The sequence below is a fragment of the Salvelinus fontinalis genome, unplaced genomic scaffold, assembly GCF_029448725.1.
Source record: "Salvelinus fontinalis isolate EN_2023a unplaced genomic scaffold, ASM2944872v1 scaffold_0043, whole genome shotgun sequence".
Classification (NCBI taxonomy): Eukaryota; Metazoa; Chordata; class Actinopteri; order Salmoniformes; family Salmonidae; genus Salvelinus; species Salvelinus fontinalis.
In genome coordinates this window covers 277273-295253 of record NW_026600252.1, presented here as the reverse complement: position 1 = coordinate 295253, position 17981 = coordinate 277273, and the positions used below count along the sequence as shown (strand labels likewise).

General features: G+C 40.7%; 1 protein-coding gene across 10 annotated transcripts in view; it reads right to left on the bottom strand.

Annotated features, from left to right (window-relative positions):
• Positions 1-200: 200 nt before the first annotated feature.
• LOC129842490 (potassium voltage-gated channel subfamily KQT member 2-like) overlaps positions 201-17981 on the bottom strand; it is a 91206-nt gene continuing 73425 nt past the window's right edge. For 4 of the 10 annotated variants that reach the window (XM_055911058.1, XM_055911061.1, XM_055911060.1 and 1 more), the window contains 4 exons: positions 12567-12675; positions 12126-12257; positions 3384-3507; positions 201-3277 (listed from right to left, as the gene is read on the bottom strand). In XM_055911058.1, coding sequence (XP_055767033.1) covers positions 2555-3277; positions 3384-3507; positions 12126-12257; positions 12567-12675 — 1088 coding nt within the window. In that variant the 3' untranslated portion in view covers positions 201-2554. Of the gene's footprint in view, positions 3278-3383; positions 3508-8130; positions 8227-8657; positions 12258-12566; positions 12676-14409; positions 14428-17981 lie in introns of those variants that run through there. The other 6 variants (XM_055911056.1, XM_055911057.1, XM_055911063.1 and 3 more) reach the window with 5 other exon arrangements.

Genomic DNA, 17981 nt, shown 5'->3' with positions numbered 1-17981 from the left:
ATTATATATATTTTTTTGCTGAATTCTTCTTTTTTTTTTTCTAAAAACTTTAGTGTGCCAAAAAAACATTTGGGGGCTGATTGCTTGCTTACAGCATGTCACAAAATCCACGTGACTGTGAAATTGATACTTTCAGTAAAATAAAATGAATATATCCTGTAACACATATATGCTGTACGATAAGTGCCCAGCCCCCCCCCCCCCCCCCCCCCCACTAAAAAAATGTAAGCTTGCAGGGGTTGCAAAATGCAAGTGCCATGAATTACCGCTCTGTCGTAGTCCTTTTAAGAACTTTGTCTTTCTAATACTTTTTTGTTTCTGTTTTGCTCCAAATAACTATGTTTAAGCATGCTGTGCGCTAACAGTGATGAGTTATACCTTGAGTGAGACAACATTCAAAAATACATTCAGAAGCATATTTTGTGTTCAGAATAGCTCTTAACCTTTCAAACGTGGTCTGTAACAAAGGTTGAAAAAAACCGACATAAAAGACATCCAAGGCATTTGAGAAGTATACTCTTTGGAAAATAATTGAATGTAAATAAGCAAGCAAGGCAGCGTAGATGTGAAAATATGTAACAAACAAAACAAACATGATATTTCTTGATATGATGTTGTTGAAAATGTGTATTCTCCTCTGCAGTAAATTATGTTGCCAGTTGAACCTAGGAAATATAATTGTTTTGCGTCTTCTGGGTCTTTTCATTTAGAATGACGGGAGTAAAGATATGTCACCAGGACAATTACAAGGCAGTTGCTGAAAAGATCATTTTATCTCACGCAAGTCTGCATTTTAAAGGGTTTTAAGTTAGCTCTCTATTTGATGATTAATTTATGGAGTAATTTAACAATACTTTTTCATCTCTGGATGAACCTATTTAGACCCAGTTGCAGAATGTATCTGTTCAATCATTGTGTATCCACAATACAAAGTGTGAATAAAAAATGTCTTCTGTCAGTAATTCATACGTGTGTACCTTTGCCATCAATATTTGTCTAGATATTCTGATCGGCACTGGAGAAAATGGAGGGAAAACAGCAGCAGAAATATTGGCAGAGCGAACCGAAGTTTGACTAAAATAATCATTAAGTAAAAGTAAAACATTACACATACATTCTTAAATGTTTTTGCCTTGGAAAGGACAATATGAAACATAACACAATTAATAAAAAAAAATTACATGTTGAAATATCAATGGATAAAGGGGCTTTTCAAAGGATAAAACAGTTTGTTAAATGCCCCCATTTGGCTTAAATCAAATATCATGTCAAAGCCTGTGAGTAAGGCTTTTGCAAATAAAATATTAAATGTTAATTAAATAGCATGCCTGAATATTTTGTTAACATTTCTATCATCATGAAATGATATTATATACATTCATAAAAATGTGTTGCAATCACCAAAATATCAAAGCGTTCATCTAACTATAGCTGTTGTAATTTTATATGTTAGTGAATTCTGTTAATGTTTCCAGTTGTGTCATATTATGGATGTAGTTGGCAAATAGTGCATTTTAATACTATTTGGCAAACAGCTGCAAGGTGTTTGTGCTTGCACATGCAGCTTGTTTCACAAAAATTTCACACATTTATCTTACAGCAAATGAATAAACAAATAAATATAATTACAATTATGTGATATAAAAAAGCAATGAAATACATCTTTACAGATCATAAAGACAAAACAAAATGTCCCAATATTGGTTGTACTCCACCTCTTGCCAAAGAAAGCATATTTGTGGATATCACAAATATAATATCGTGGGTATCGAATAGAATATGTACAATCTCTATAGTGAGTAGTGTCCTGTGAACATCATCAGTGCGTTTGTGCCTTGTGCACATTTATGCAAAGAAGCCTTAAAGGGTTGTGTACAACAATTACTACTAAAATAGTGCACATAGAACTGGTTATCACATGTCCCTATATCCAATAGGGTTTATGGACGCGAGCCATAATGTTGACTATAATATTACATTCCTTTGAAAAAAATATATTTAGCTGATCAACCATAAAGTAAAACATGTCATCTGTTATCCACTGTAAATAACTAAGTCATTTGCGATGTAAATACAATACATGACATGTTAGAAGAAATTGGGAATCTCTTATGCCACAATAACAATCAAATGCAACAAAAGAAAATGGATGTCATAGTTTTGAACAAATTCAAATTAAATCTGTAACCATCTCAATGATAATATAAGGTTGGCAATTAATATGCATTCCGTTCCCGAGTAAAAGATCAAAACAATCACTGACAAACTTAACCTTGAGTTAATGAGTGTGCGAATACATGAGAACAAATGTGTGTGCGTTAAGTCAAGTTGCCGCAAACATTCCCAGCATGAAAAACTACAGGCGCTTTATCAGCAAAAACCGTTGGAGCGTGGTCTGATAACCTTTTTTCTCACTCTCTGCTGCAGTCATTCAAGAGGAGCCAGGTTATTCGGTTCTCACAAGTACCATTGGTGGTAACACCTAGCATATTGGGCATTCAACTCTGAACTCCAAGGCAGAGTGACCATTTATATGAGCAGTTCCAGTTTTGGCCTACTTGGATCCTGACCACTCTCTGCCCCCGTAAGCGCCTTCCCCGGTGGCAGAGTGGGGCGAGGGGGCACAGAGGTCCGAGTCAGTGTCGGATTCACCTTCTGCGATGTAGGGCCTTACTTTGGCGCAGCGGGCTACAACACTGAAGTAGCTGTTGTTCAGGAAGTCCAGATTTTCCTTGGACTGGGAGATGCTGAAGCCGCTGAACGAGCGCTCCAGTTCCTCGCGGTCCACCGAGGGGATAGAGATGGACGTGTCGCTGTCCCCCTTTCCCTCTCTATCCCCCTCACCACTGCCACCACCGCTGTTGCGGTGGGACCCCCGATTGCTCCCACTGTGGCCTCCAGATGAGCGCTCATGGGCCGGTGGAGGAGGGATGCGGACCAGGGAGGGATCCCCTACAGGGGAGGGGGAGTTGTCCTGGCTGTGCTGGTGTACCTCTCTGACGGGGTGCTGCTGCCAGGAGGTGGAGGGGGGGCAGTGGCCCCCTAGGCCGGAGCAGGCTGGTGGGGGGTCGAAGTTCTTCTGTCCGGCCGAGCTGTTGGAGCGGATGATTTTGGGGATGGAGCCACTCTTCGCCATGTGGTCCACGGGGCTGTGGTAGGGCGGTGCCGGGTCGGGCTCTTTGGACCCAAAGTAGGCGTCAGTCTCCGACTGGGGGATGCCCATGCGCTGGATGTAGATGTTCACCAAGAAGTCCAGCTTTCTTTCCATTGACATGACCTGCCCAGAAGGAAAGACACCATGACGTGATGGAGAATTGGAAAGCCCAAGGGACAGACATGGACACAGTCAATACTGCGATTAATTGCTAAATGGAATACCTTACCTTTTTCTCCACTTTCCCCAAACGCCCCATCATGCTTGTGTCCTCCTCAACCCCCCCGTCTGTGGTTCCTTTGGGACGGTCTTTATCTGTGATCGGAGTACCTCGACCAACAATCTGGTCAACTCTACCGATTCAAAACACAAAATGGGAAATGTCTAGAATAAAGCCAATAGTGTTGAATAAAACCTGTTTGAAATTGACACAGCCGGCACAGCAGGAAACATTTTTTTATATTTTTAAATCAACCTTCAAAAGTTAAAGAAAAAGGATGTATATAACCCCAGACATTCTCTGATCCTATTGCAAGAGGTAGATTAGTGCAGGTTTAGAGAGGAGAGCACCACACACTCAGGTATAGCTCTCACCTGCCTAGCGCTGAGCACAGTGGGAGTGGGATGGGCACATGCATGGGATGGCATACGGAGAGATGGAGAAGGAGGACCCGGGGCCTTACAGGGTGCAGGGTTAGGGTCATCTTTTCTTTCAACTACTCATCATTGCCATTCATTGGCTCTTGAACCCAGCAAGACAATACATTACTTTAAGTTTGTATGCCTACTGAAAGCTGTTATAAGAATGACATAATACCTGTCTTAAGTGGGTATTACAGGTTCTAACAAAGGACGTAACACCCTATGAAATTGCCAGGGATGGTAATATAGTTGCCACAGATGGTCTGCTTTATAACATTGTTATGCCAGTTGTCAGAAGTGTAAAGCTAGTTATCACAATCAGTCATGACAAGGGTTCTATGACTGCTATGACAAAGGTTCTGTATGCGTTCTGAAAGTAAAGTGTGAATCGAATGTTTACACTTCAAGGGAAGGTTGCTTCAAGTAAAGTGTCACTGAAAAATTGCTTGGACATATTGGATCAGCTATACTTATTGCCCTAAAGCACCGTCTGGTCTCAGACTAGAAGTAACATAGTAAATGTAAATCCGGGATACTCAAATATGACTGGATTCAGGAAACTAGGCGTATGTCGCAAGTCATGACTTAACACGAGAGTCGTTTGAGCGTAATTATTTATTTTTTAAATCAAAATGTGTTTTTCTTGGCAGAAATGCGAACTTTCATGTGCCTTAATAACAAACTTGTATACCATCTGTAAATACGAATAAAATTGTTAAATTACAAGCCTTGTTGGTTAAGCCACAGAAAAAGAGAGGAACCTTCCCACATGTCGAGAGAGGAGTTTGGATTGTACTGCCATAGAAGCTCGTCAGTCTGTGTTGGTAATTCTGTCGAACGCAACTTAAAAAAAAAAAATGTATTCTGTGCAGCTGCATAAGTGTGGCTCTCCACTTTCTGGAGGATCACATTTTGAAATCAGTGGAATTCGAGTATGATAGCGAAAGAGATGGAGGAAACACCTGTCTCCAGATTTCATCTTCAAACTAAGGGCAACCATGGCATGGCATTCCTGACAGGGAGACGCATCCATGCACAATGATGTATACAGGTAAGATAGTCTAGCGTTAGCTAGCTAACATTACATTTTCAGATATTACACGTTTTCTAATTTTGACAGAAAGGGGTTTCATTTAAAGCTAACATTAGCTGGCTGGCTCCCTAGCTGATGTTATTATTAGTTTCCCAGAGCCGCTTGCTGTTCTAGTTAGAGCCTAATGTTAGCTAGGTAACATTGAATATGGTTGGTTAGCGCCCAGCACTGTGGCATTATTAGCACTGTTCATTGTTGTTTCACTAGCTAACGTTAGCTGGCTGGCTCGTTAGTTAACGTTATGTGACGTGTGTGAACTTACATTTGTTTACCTAACTAGTTACATTGTTTACCTAGCTAGCAAGCTATATGTCTTAAGCTAAAGTGTACTGTTAGCTAGCTAGCTAACGTTAGCTGGCTGGCTCCCTAGCTGACATTCTTTTCCAGATCCGTGTGTTGTTCTAGTTAGAGCCTAAAGTTAGCTAGCTAACATTGAACATGGTTGGTTAGCTCCCAACACTGTGGCATTGTTGGCACTGTTTATTGTTTAACTAGCTAACGTTGGCTGGCTGGCTCATTAGCTGACATTACGTGACGTGTGTACAACACCCACTGAATATGGCCGGTGTCAGTAAACGTCTGCAAAAAAGCTTAGGATGAGGGTGTGAACGGTGCTGAATGGGTGTAGACAAAGAAGAGTTCTACACAGGCGATTTTCTCAAAAGTGTGTTTACAAGTTCCAAAGCAGAATTACTTTCCCGCTGTTCCTCAAATGCAGTGTTTGATATACAATTTTGTAGCTCTGAGTCTCTACTTTTATATAATGTAAAAAACAATTTCAAATTTTGCTACATAAGACTGAATCCAGGTGGGCGGATATCGCAATCGTCTAGCAACCCAAAGGTTGTGTGTTTGAATCTCACCACAGACAACTTTACCATTTTAGCAACTTTTCAACTACTTAATAGATTTGTATTTACATTTTTTACCCCTTTTTCTCCCCAATTTCATGGTATCTAATTGGAAGGTACAGTCTTGTCTCATCGCTGCAACTTCCGTACAGACTCGGGAGAGGCGAAGGTCGAGAGCCGTGCGTCCTCCGAAACACAACCAAGCCGCACTGCTTTTTGACACAATGCCGCACTCCTTTTTGACACTTAAGCCAGCCGCACCAATGTGTCGGAGGAAACACCGCACACCTGGGGACCATGTCAGCGTGCACTGCGCCCGGCCCGCCACAGGAGTCGCTAGTGCAACAAGGACATCCCTGCCGGCCAAACCCTCCCCTAATCCAGACGACGCTGGGCCAATTGTGCGCCACCCCATGGATCTCCCGGTCGTGGCCAGCTGCGACAGAGCCTGGACTCGAACCCATAATCTCTGGTGGCACAGCTAACATTGCAATGCAGTGCCTTAGACCACTGCGCCACTCAGGAGGCCCTACTTAATACTTTTTAGATACTTTACAACTATTTACATTTTAGCTAACCCTTCCCCTAAGCCTAACCTTAACCCTTTTAGCTAACCCTAATCTTAACCCTTGAACCTAACTCCTAACTACTAAACTTAACCCTAACCTCTAGCCTAGCTAACATTAGCCAGGTAGCTAATGCTTACTTAGCATGTAAGTTTGCAAGTTTGCAAATTCGTAACATATTGTACATTTAGCAAATTCGTAACACATAAAAAAAAAAAATATTCGCAACATATCATACGAAATGGATGATGCACATCCACAGATTAATACATAGCATACAAACGTAACATATCATACCAAACGGAGTGTTCCGGATTTACATACAGAATAATACTAAATGCTCTGAGACCAGGTTGTAAAGCACCATGAACCGTATAAAAACCATCCATAACATCTATGCAAGATTGAAAACTGACTGAGGCCTACTTATAAGTGGGTTGGCAATGAACTAGACATTGTAAACATCTGAATAAGAGAGCAATATCCTAGAAAAAAAATATTCACAGAACGGCTCCATGGTCAGGCAAAACATGCGTACCAATTTTGCAAACATCCGAAGCGGCCAAGATTAGAAAACTATGCAACTTCTAAAATGTAGATTGTGCATCATGTGGCATGCTTCAATACACTTCATGCCAACATGCATCCAAAACTGAAGAATTTACTGTATTGTTCATAGACACCTCACAGGTCATAGGCTGTAAATGAATTTCGCTATCTTTACATATAAGCCCTTCACATTGTCAATGCGTTGCAGGCAATATCAATTAATGAAATGTATTTATAAAAACATTTTTAAATCAGCAGCACAACCCTTTTTTGCTCGGCTACATGACTTGACTACTTACCTATGAGCTTCACTTCTCCTATGTCCTACAGGAGCATTTACCATATTCTTAACTATTGGATAAACCATGTTAGTCTTCTTTTACTTTAATTCTACTTTCCATTAATTCTCTAGTACGATTGTCGCAGTATAGTGCAAGAAAAATAAGAATTATACGAGTTCGATACACCGAGTGCACAAAACATTAGGAACATCTGCTCTTTCCATGAGACTGACCAGGTGAATCCAGGTGAAAACTATGACCCCTTATTGATGTCACTTGTTAAATCCACTTCAAATCAGTGTAGATGAAGGGGAGGAGACAGGTTAGAAAAGTATTGTTAAGTCTTGAGACAACTGAGACATGGATTGTGTCTGTGTGCCATTCAGAGGGTAAATGGGCAAGACAAAAGATTTAAGTGCCTTTGAACATGGTATGCTAGTAGGTGCCAGGCGCACCGGTTTGAGTGTGTCAAGAACTGCAATGCTGCTGGGTTTTTCAAACTCAACAGTTTCCCGTGTGTATCAAGAATGGTCCACCACCCAAAGGACATCCAGACAACTTAACACAACTGTGGGAAACATTGGAGTCAACATCAGCTTTCTACACCTTGTATAGTTCATGCCCTGACGAATTGGGCTGTTCTGAAGGTAAAAGCAGGTGCAACTCAATATTAGGAAAGTGTTCCTAATGTTTTGTACACTCAGTGTATGTGTATACACATGTGTATAAAGCTGATCAGCACTCAAAGGGCGTCAGAGAGACTATGAATCGCTGAGTTTGAGTAATTATTAGCTGAGAATAACTGAATAGTTGCTGCAAGATGTTTGCCACTTTGATCAAGTCACTGCATCACATTGCGATACAGACACCGCTAGTCACACGCTGTCACAGTAGGCCGAGACAAAAAAAGGTTTCTCGCTGCTTGTCAAGAGAATAGATAATGAATTAAGGGTTAAGCTCTTGATGAGAGAGATGTGGTCTGGTGAGGCCTAACCTAGGAGAGTTTTTTGGTGACTCTTTGGGTCCATCAGTTGAATACTTCTTATGGCGGGGAGTTGAGGGTCCAGGGGGACCAACAATCCTATCTATCCTGGCAAAGTGAATAGAGAAGACACCAGCACAATGCAGGATGACGGCGCAACAAGGACCAGTCCGACAGGCACACATCAAATGAACGAAACCAAAAACGACAGAACCAGGAGACAAAAGACAAGGACAAATAAGTGAAAATATATTCCAAACATATTTGCCAATAGTGAAACAGCACATTGCTGTTTTCATTTGGTAAATTAATCGGCCACTATACTGTAGCTGTATGATATGTCAGTGAAGCCATCATTTTAAGAAAGAGATTTTAAAGTTGAATTTTTTTTAAATTCTAAGCAGGAATATATTTACATATATGTGGTACCATTTGTAAACTCACAACATATATTGTACTTATTTGACAACGATGCCCCTGAGATGAGACTGAATGCTCAAGATGTCGCCTTGTGTTATCCATGGTGGACAGACACTTACTATTGTTGTGTAATGCGTATAGACGTTGAATTCAGATTCAATGCGTTCTGACCTTTGGGGGAACAAAACTCACAACTCCATAATTGCAACAACAATAAAATGGCTGGGTTCACTTGGTAAGAACAACCTCATGAAAAATGAGCTTGGTCATGGTATCAGGGTTGTGTCCCTGGAAATTGGACCCTTTGTGGTAAGTCTCTTAAACATCATAAAATATGCATGGAGCAGGTCTGACCAAATGCTAATTGGCTCGATAAGAGTTGTATTAACATGCATACAGGACAGTTGGAAAGAAACAGACTACATCAACGTTTCATTGAAATAGCCACTTATCGTCACTGAATCGTCATCCGTATTGTGAGTTGATCTTTTCTTGTAATTATTTGAGGTACAGTGATGTGGGTGGGACTCAGGAATATCATGAATTATTAATCATCTAATGATTCCAGCCAATAGGGGCTGTTTGCTCACGGCATTAACATGCCATTTGGTTTAGGAATATTTGATTGACAGACTATCATAACATCGTCAACAATAGGTTTAAGGAATTGAATTTAGCTATGAATTGTGTGACAACAAAGCATTTAAGTTGTTGTTATAAAAGAGAATGTGTTCTCAGTAACTTACCTGGTTAAGTAAAAGTAACAATATTGTATTTGGCCACTGATTTTTTTTTTTTAATTGTTGGACATAAAAGACTGTAAAAACACCGAAATTCAGCTCTAAGTGATTTCATTTTGGAAATCTGTTTCAAAGTATTCCCACGCATCATAGAGAGATACAGTATATGTGATTGTCTACACATTTTTTGTAATTACACTACTGTTCAAAAGGTTGGGGTCACTTAGAAATGTCCTTATTTTTGAAAGAAAAGCAAATTTTTTGTCCATTAAAATTACATCAAATTGATCAGAAATACAGTGTAGACATTGTTAATGTCCCAAATGACTATTGCCGATGGAAACGGCGGATTCTTTATGGAATATCTACATAGGCGTACAGAGGCCCATTTTCAGCAACCATCACTCCTGTGTTCCAATGGCATGCTGTGTTAGATAATCCAAGTTTATCATTTTAAAAGGCTAACTGATCATTAGAAAACCCTTTTGCAATTATGTTAGCACAGCTGAAAATGGTGCTGGTCTTCTTTAGACTAGTTGAGTATCTGGAGCATCAGCATTTGTGGGTTCGATTACAGGCTCAAAATGGTCAGAAACAAATAACTTTCTTCTAAAACTCAGTCTATTTTTGTTCTCAGAAATGAACGCTATTCCTTGCGATAAATTGCCAAGAAACTGAAGATCTCGTACAACGCTGTGTACTACTCCCTTCACAGAACAGCACACAACTGGCTCTAACCAGAATAGAAAGAGGAGTGGGAGGCCCTGGTGCACAACTGAGCAAGAAGACAAGTACATTAGAGTGTCTAGTTTGAGAAACAGATGCCTCACATGTCCTAAACTGGCAGCTTCCTTAAATAGTACCCGCAAAACAGTCTCAACGTCAACAGTGAAGAGGCGACGGGATGCTGGCCTTTGGGATGCTGATCATGGTCTCTGATAATTCTGACACTGTCTTTAAGGTCCTCGATTAAATCAATGCAATCAGTGATTGATATATAGGGGGAATGGAGGGCCTTCATGGTAAAATCACTGATATCACATAACTTTGCAAATTCTTCAACATCCTTTCTTGAAAAAAATTGAACAGTGAGCTTTGTTTGGACATTTAGCTAACTAGCTAACGGTGAGTAGCCTACACAGTGTAGCCTAACCTACACAGCGATATCTACTGTTTACTGCATATTGTATCAGTGCGAAGTGAACACACTCATTATTTTGAAATTGATAAGATGATTGTTTTTTTAAACAATTTCCTTTTACTATTTTTTCCAGGTAACTAATCAAGCATAATTCAAATTCAATACATAGCCCTAAATTAAAAATATTTTAAGTACAGCACTAGATTTTATGTAAGAAGTCCTTGAGTGTCCTGAAAGGCATCTGACAAATATCATTTATTATTATTATTGTCAACACATATCCCTTTCGTTTTCCCACCCCTATCCCACTGCTATGCATGTTTAGGCCAGTGCTTGACTTGGACTGAAATAGGTGCCGGTACCGTTTATATTTAGGTGCAGAAACTCCTCAATACTTTTCAGCTAATATTCTATAGGAGGTGCAAGAAGTCAAGCAGAAGAAAAAGGTACTCAGTTCCGGTGAGCTCCTGCCCAAGTCAAGTACTGTGCTTAGGTAAAAATACAAATAACACTGACAAGTAGAGCATAATTATTATAATTTTTTATATTTTTTTGCTTAATCTGATTGGGTGGGCTTGGCTCCCCAGTGGGTGGGCCTCTGCCCACCCACGCCCACCCATGCCTACGCCCCTGTGGAACACCCAGGAACACTCAAAACCTCTTGTTTGTCTTTGGCATTTAAATCAAATCAAATTTTATTGGTCACATACACGTGTTTTAGCGATGTTATTGCAGGTGTAGCCAAATGCTCGTGGAACTGACAGTGTTTTAACTATTTGAGGATATGAAATACACAGACAATCATAATAGCAGTCAAAATAGTACCGGCACCTATTTCAGTCCAATTGACTGGGAGGTTTGTCAGGATCAGAAGAATTATGAAAGTAGCAAAGCACAGTTAAAAAGTTAGAAGAAAACTCACGATAGTCTTCTGAAAACCTAACCCTGGGATAGAGTTAAAATTTTTAGCAGGACAATTACACATATTTTAATGCCACACCTGTCACGACTCCGACCGAGGCAGGCTCTCCTTCCCGTTCGGGTGGCGCTCGGCGGTCGTCGTCACCGGCCTATTAGCTGCCACTGATCCTTTTCTCCCCCTCCTTATGTGTTTATTGGTTACACCTGTTTTGTATTAGGTTTGTAATTAGTTGGGCTTATCAGTCAGCCGGCCCGCCCGTTTCTTTGTGCGGGATTGTTAGTTGGTAAGAGTGGTTTTTGTTTTCGATCTACGTTGTATCTGGACTGTTTGTTTCCCCCCGTGTCTGGGGTTGTTTTATGAGAACATCCAGTGTATAGAAGGGTGGCCTAGTTTCTCAGTGTTCATTAAAGAACATTTGTTATTGCACCTGCTGTTTCCTGCACTTGACTTCGCACTCTGACACCCAGTCCTTACAACACCTTTGAATGGCTTTCCATGAGGTGTTGATTGTTCCTGAGTGGTTCAGTTTGAGTTCTGACTTAAATCTGCTTGAAGGTTTGAATATTGCTGTCTATCAATGATTCCCAACTAAATGTACTGAGCTTGAGCAATTTTGATGTATTGTGAAGGTTGGTAGAATCTTTTCAAAATGTTTCACAGTTGTAATGGTTTCCAAAAGGTGCTTCCACCAAGTTTTACCCCTGCGGTGTGAAGACATACGCAATCAATACAGGTCTCAGAGTGAGATAGAGAATGAGAGAGAATAGGAGGGAGGTTATCTTGCCTGGACTGGAGATTTTTGATGCGGGCCAGCATGTCCAAGTGGCCGGCTGAATACTGCTCTATGACATCCATCACGTCGTACGGCCGCAGGCTCTCTTTGAACTTCCTCTTGGAGACCATGAACCTCATAATGCTGAGGAGAGAGACGTTTGAGATATGAACACAACCTCAATAGGATATTTTAAATGGAACATTTCATAGATCACTATATTGGGTTGGGGACAACTATGTGGGCCATGGGGTATCTCAATTCAACTTTTTACATGTCTGTATAACAGTGTAAATCAATTTTCCCAGATTGAGATTGAAGAGCAGGAGGGTGATATGAATATCCCAAACTTGAATATACCAGTGCTGGGTAAAATAACTCATACAGATAATGAGAGAAAGAGATTGACCTGACCCAGACACACTCTGAAAGACAAAACTTGTCTTGGCTTACCAAATGGACCTGATAGTGACCTTGAGTCCGGGAGTTAGGTCCTGAGGGACAAACTCACAGTGGCAGCTCTTATTGTCGTCTGCTATGTCCTCTCCAGGGAGGCTGGCTTCTACGAAACACAACAAGCACACGAGAGCTCCGGTGTTAGCGTGTTCCTGTGGCATGGGGCGGATGGAAACACTCAACTGTCACCTGCACTCTCCCCTAACCTCGACTCATTCAGTCTTTACGGATGTCAGTCTGCATGGAACCAAGCGAAGGCACGGCTATTAACTTGCACAGCCCAGGGTTACAGTGTGGGATTGGGCGTCGAATCGAGGGCAGGTTAATGGCAGTGTTGGTTCATCTCATTTGCTGATGCAGGGTAAGAAAAAGGAAAGCGGATTGGGAGGAAGGGGGGACATAGCGGTACAAGTTTCTGAGGTTAATGGCTTTACCTGACTACTGTGGCCCAAAAATATTAAATACGGAGGCTTGACGTGACATGCCGAAGCCAGTGTGCTCTTATCTTAAGCTACGCTAGCAGCTAGCATCGTTGTGCATGACACTGAGACAGTCAGCAGACAGGCCACTGAAGTGGACCACAGCCTAGTCAATCTGCAGTTTGAGACACTTGAGTTCAAGGTGTATGCTTATTCAGAGTGGGATGCAGAGAAAGTCTTTGAAGTATTTCAAACTGCTAAATGCCTATTATGGCAGAAGGGGGACTATGTGCCTATATGAGGTTCAATAGGCACCTATATACAAGCCATAGCAGGACAGCTAACTCTGCAATCAATATATCTAGCTATATCTTGAAGTAAACTTAATAGTGGAAACAGTGTTACACTGTAAATCGGTCCTACTGTATATAATTCATTATATTAGGCATACAATATACTCCTTTCAATATCAAACTTTTTTTGTGTGTGACTGAGTCACTGGATTTATTGTAAATTTGACTGGTAGGGGGGGGGGGGGGGGAGCAGAGAAGGAGTTTGGATATTGGCTTGTGCAGTTAAACATTTAACTTTCAATTATTGTAATAGTTGCTCTTCTATTTTTGGGATCTAAAGGCCAGACTCAAGTTGTCAGCAAATTGCATCAGTGAAATTGGAGGTTCAGACTGGTGACAAGGCTGGGTAAATCCTTCCCTATATATTTCAATGTTGGCGTTCATTGTATTTGAGATGGTAAGGATTTCTCCCTTTTCAAGACCATAATGGTTTTATGGTGTGCAAGAGGCTTTGTTCATCTTTGGTTCTGTGTATCTAGTGTATGTAGTATGTGTATCTAGCATAATCAAGTATGTCTCTGAGCTCAAGTATGTGAACTCTGAGCTTGAGAAATATATCTGTATGGACAAATAAAGAGCTTGAACTTGCCTGAAGGCGTCAATCATTTTGGGCCACAGCACTGACTTATCCCAGTTTCACTCCAACGGACAAAAACATTGTGCGCCTAATGCCAACCAAAATACAGAGCCGTGAAACTGCATCACGTCTTCCCCCAACATGGCTTCCATTTTAAGGGGAGGGGATCTAGTGTCACGGTTCTATAGTGCTGTGCTTCAAAGGCCCTTAGTGGGCGCCGAAGGCCAACTGACAGAGATCGGACAGCTTCCTTCATGCAGGTTAGAATGCAACAGCGGCAGCCATTTTGAGTTGAGTGCATGGCTTTCGGGCTGCTTGCTTGTAGTTGGAGTGGGCTATTATGAAAATGATGGGGCCCACCCATTACTGTGCTCATGGAATGGGTCTACAGTTGGGCATGCATTATATTGCTTCAATCATATAAACACTTGTTTTTTATTCATTTTGATCTGGTGGCCATCCCCCAAGCAGACATGGGATTTGTTTCTTACTGATTAACCCCTCAATTGCTGCAAAGGAGGTGGAGAGGAGAAGGAAAAGACAATAAAATAAACCTGGTTAAATTGTGGGATAAAATCATAATACAATCACCAAAAAAAACAGGCTTATTCGGAAATTATATACAATATCATGATGTAAAGAACCCGAGGGCAGTGGTGATATTCAGTTGTCTCAGTGGGTATCTGGTCATGTATTACAGAACTTCTCTGAAGGTACAATGCAATAAGGACTGCAGGGGTATTGGCCAGATCTGCATCGTGAAAGGGAGGGGTGATAAGTAAAAATGATGGGCATCAAATGTAGTTTGGTACAGGAGTTAGTGGAATGGCCTGAAGAAGGAAGGACTGCAGCAACAGGTTTTAATAACCCCTTAAGAAATACGCAAAATCCATTATAATGCAAAACATACTCATTCACAGAAAGTGTTACCAAAATTTTCATACTGGTTGCAGTCACTGTTTTGAATGCAAAATTGTGAAAAGGAATGTTGTGACAATGGTCATTTGACAGTGAAAACCCTACACTGTCATGCAGCAACCAGTGACAATGCTGTGGAAATATTTATCGGATGTTAAATAAGTTAGCTAGCAAACTCAATCAAAAATGTCACTCTGAAAACAAGGTTCCAAAGCCGTTTAAGCTATGGCTTCATATGAACATGACCCAACTGATACAGTATCAAAATGAGGCTAAAGCAGCAACTCTTTAACGCTGCCAACTTATTTAGAAGTATACACATTGGTATATTTGTCAGATTTGAATTAATTCCACTGCTTAGATATGACAAGATGTGATATATTGTACAAAAGTCAAATAGTGCCAAATCAGTATATTCAAAAGTCTTTCCCCAAAGGATAGATCAATATAATGTCACATACTTGAACATATTATGTGCATAGTGTTACAATTATGAAACATTTGTAAATTTTGTGATAAATGATCAGTAGGTATCTCACAACTGCACTTTGTAACATGTAGGATCTTTTGTTTTCCAAAGGTGTGCAGTTGAAGATTCTTCCCAAGTCACAACTGGTTGCTGCATTAGAGTTACGGGCAGTGGAAATGAGTAAATGCAGCATCATAATGCCTTCATAAGGCTGCCATAGAACTGACATAAGGCCTGCTACAGTATACCATTACATGTAAGCCCAGATGGCATTATGAAGTGACGAAACATACAATCAGATTAAAATTTCTTACAGTTCTCGCTTTGTAAGTGTTATGTCACTTTGCAAAATGGTAATGACATCACGACAGGTTTTATGTCATCATTTTGACACTATAATTTGTCATGATTATGTTATAGACGTATCATGTCAGGCTAACTTAAATGTAACAGTTTACTTGAGTACTATAAAAAAACTTTTTTTTGCTAGCCTGGGAATCCAAAACGAATTGCATTGTTTTACCAAGCTAATAATTTGCATGACGTAACAGACATATCAACAGAGGTCAGTAACAGTCATTACTATAAACTGACAGATTGTTATGGCTTGTTACTGGGGTTGAGATGATATTTTAACCATGCTACTAAATGATTGCTGTAATTTAGCCAAATAATTTTGCAACAGTTATCAGCTAATGGCATGAGACTGAAATCAATGAGAGACTGATATGTGCACAACACTGATTACATGCACACTCAGTTTTTGGCACTAATTTAACTCCATTTCATGACTTTAGAAAATTGTTTTAAGCATCATTTAGAATTATTTTCATCTGGTTGATCACCAGAACTGATGTGAGAAATCAGATTTAGACAGATTTTTCTGATTTCATGTCCAAATTCTCCTAAATTGTCTAAAATGTATTGTGTAGCTTAATGGTTCCCAAACTTTTTATAGTCCCGTACCACTTCAAACATTCAACCTCCAGCTGCGTACCTCCTCTAGCACCAGGGTCAGCGCACTCTCAAATGTTGTTTTTTGCCATCATTGTAAGCCTGCCACACACACACTATATGATACCTTTATTAAACATAAGAATGAGTGTGAGTTTGTCACAACCCGGCTCGTGGGAAGTGACAAAGAGCTCTTATAGGACCAGGCACAAATAATAATATAAAATAATCAATAATTGTGCTCTTTATTTAACCATCTTACATATTAAACCTTACTTGTTCATCGGAAATAGTGAATAACTCACCACAGGTTAATGAGAAGGGTGTGCTGGAAAGGATGCACATATAACTCTGCAGTGTTGGGTTGTATTGGAGAGACTCTCAGTATTAAATCATTTTCCACACAGTCTGTGCCTGTATTTAGTTTTCATGCTAGTGAAGGCCGAGAATCCACTCTCACATAGGTATTTGGTTGCAAAGGGCATCAGTGTCTTAACAGCACGAGTTGCCAAGGCAGGACACCCGAAGCGCAGCCCAATCCAGAAATCTGGCAGTGGCTTCTGATTAAATGACATTTTCACAGAACCTCTTGTGCAATTTCGATGAGGCTCTCTTGTTCAGATATCGGTAAGTGGACTGGAGGCAGGGCATGAAAGGGATAACGAATCCAGTTGTTTGTGCCTTCCGTTTCGGGAAAGTACCTGCGTAATTGCGCACCCAACTCACTCAGGTGCTTCGCTATATCACATTTGACATTGTCCGTAAGCTTGAGTTCATTTGCACACAAAAAATCATACAATGATGGAAAGACCTGTGTGTTGTCCTTGTTAATGCAGACAGAGAAGAGCTCCAACTTCTTAATCATAGCCTGAATTATGTTCCGCACATTGAATATAGTTACGGAGTCCCTGTAATCCTAGATTCAGATCATTCAGGCAAGAAAAAACATCACCCAGGTAAGCCAGTCGTGTGAGAAACTCGTCATCATGCAAGCGGTCAGACAAGTGAAAATTATGGTGAGTAAAGAAAACGTGTCAGTACTTTGCCCATTGATAACCAACACACTTCTGTATGTTGTAAAAGTGTTACATGGTCGCTGCCCATATCATTGCATAGTGCAGAAAATACACAAGAGTTCAGGGGCCTTGCTTTAAAAAAATTAACCATTTCACTGTAGTGTCGAAAACTTATTTCAAGCTGTCAGGCATTCCCTTGGCAGCAAGAGCCGCTCGGTGGATGCTGCAGTGTACCCAAGTGGCATCGGGAGCAACTGCTTGCACGTGCGTTACCACTCCACTATGTCTCCTTGTCATGGCTTTTGCGCCATCAGTATAGATGCCAACACATCTTGACCACCAAAGTCCATTTGATGTCACAAAGCTGTCCAATATCCTCTCCTGTTGTCCTGGTTACCAGTGGTTTGCAGAAGAGGATGTCTTCCTTAATTGACCCCCCCATAAACTTAAAGGACTTATACCAGGAGCTTGAATGTGCTCGTGGAAGCAGAACAACTTGTGTCGTCGACAGGCGTAGGTGTAGTACTGCTGGTATTAGCAGTACTACCAGTAGAGCTGGTACGTGTCTCTATGGACGCCTTACTTTTTTTAACCATTTATCTATTTCCGAGCAAACGGAATGAGCAGCAGCTACGTTTGGCTACATACGGACCGTTAGTGGAATTCCCATGAGAGAGTAACGGATAATTTGATTGGATGTTAATTA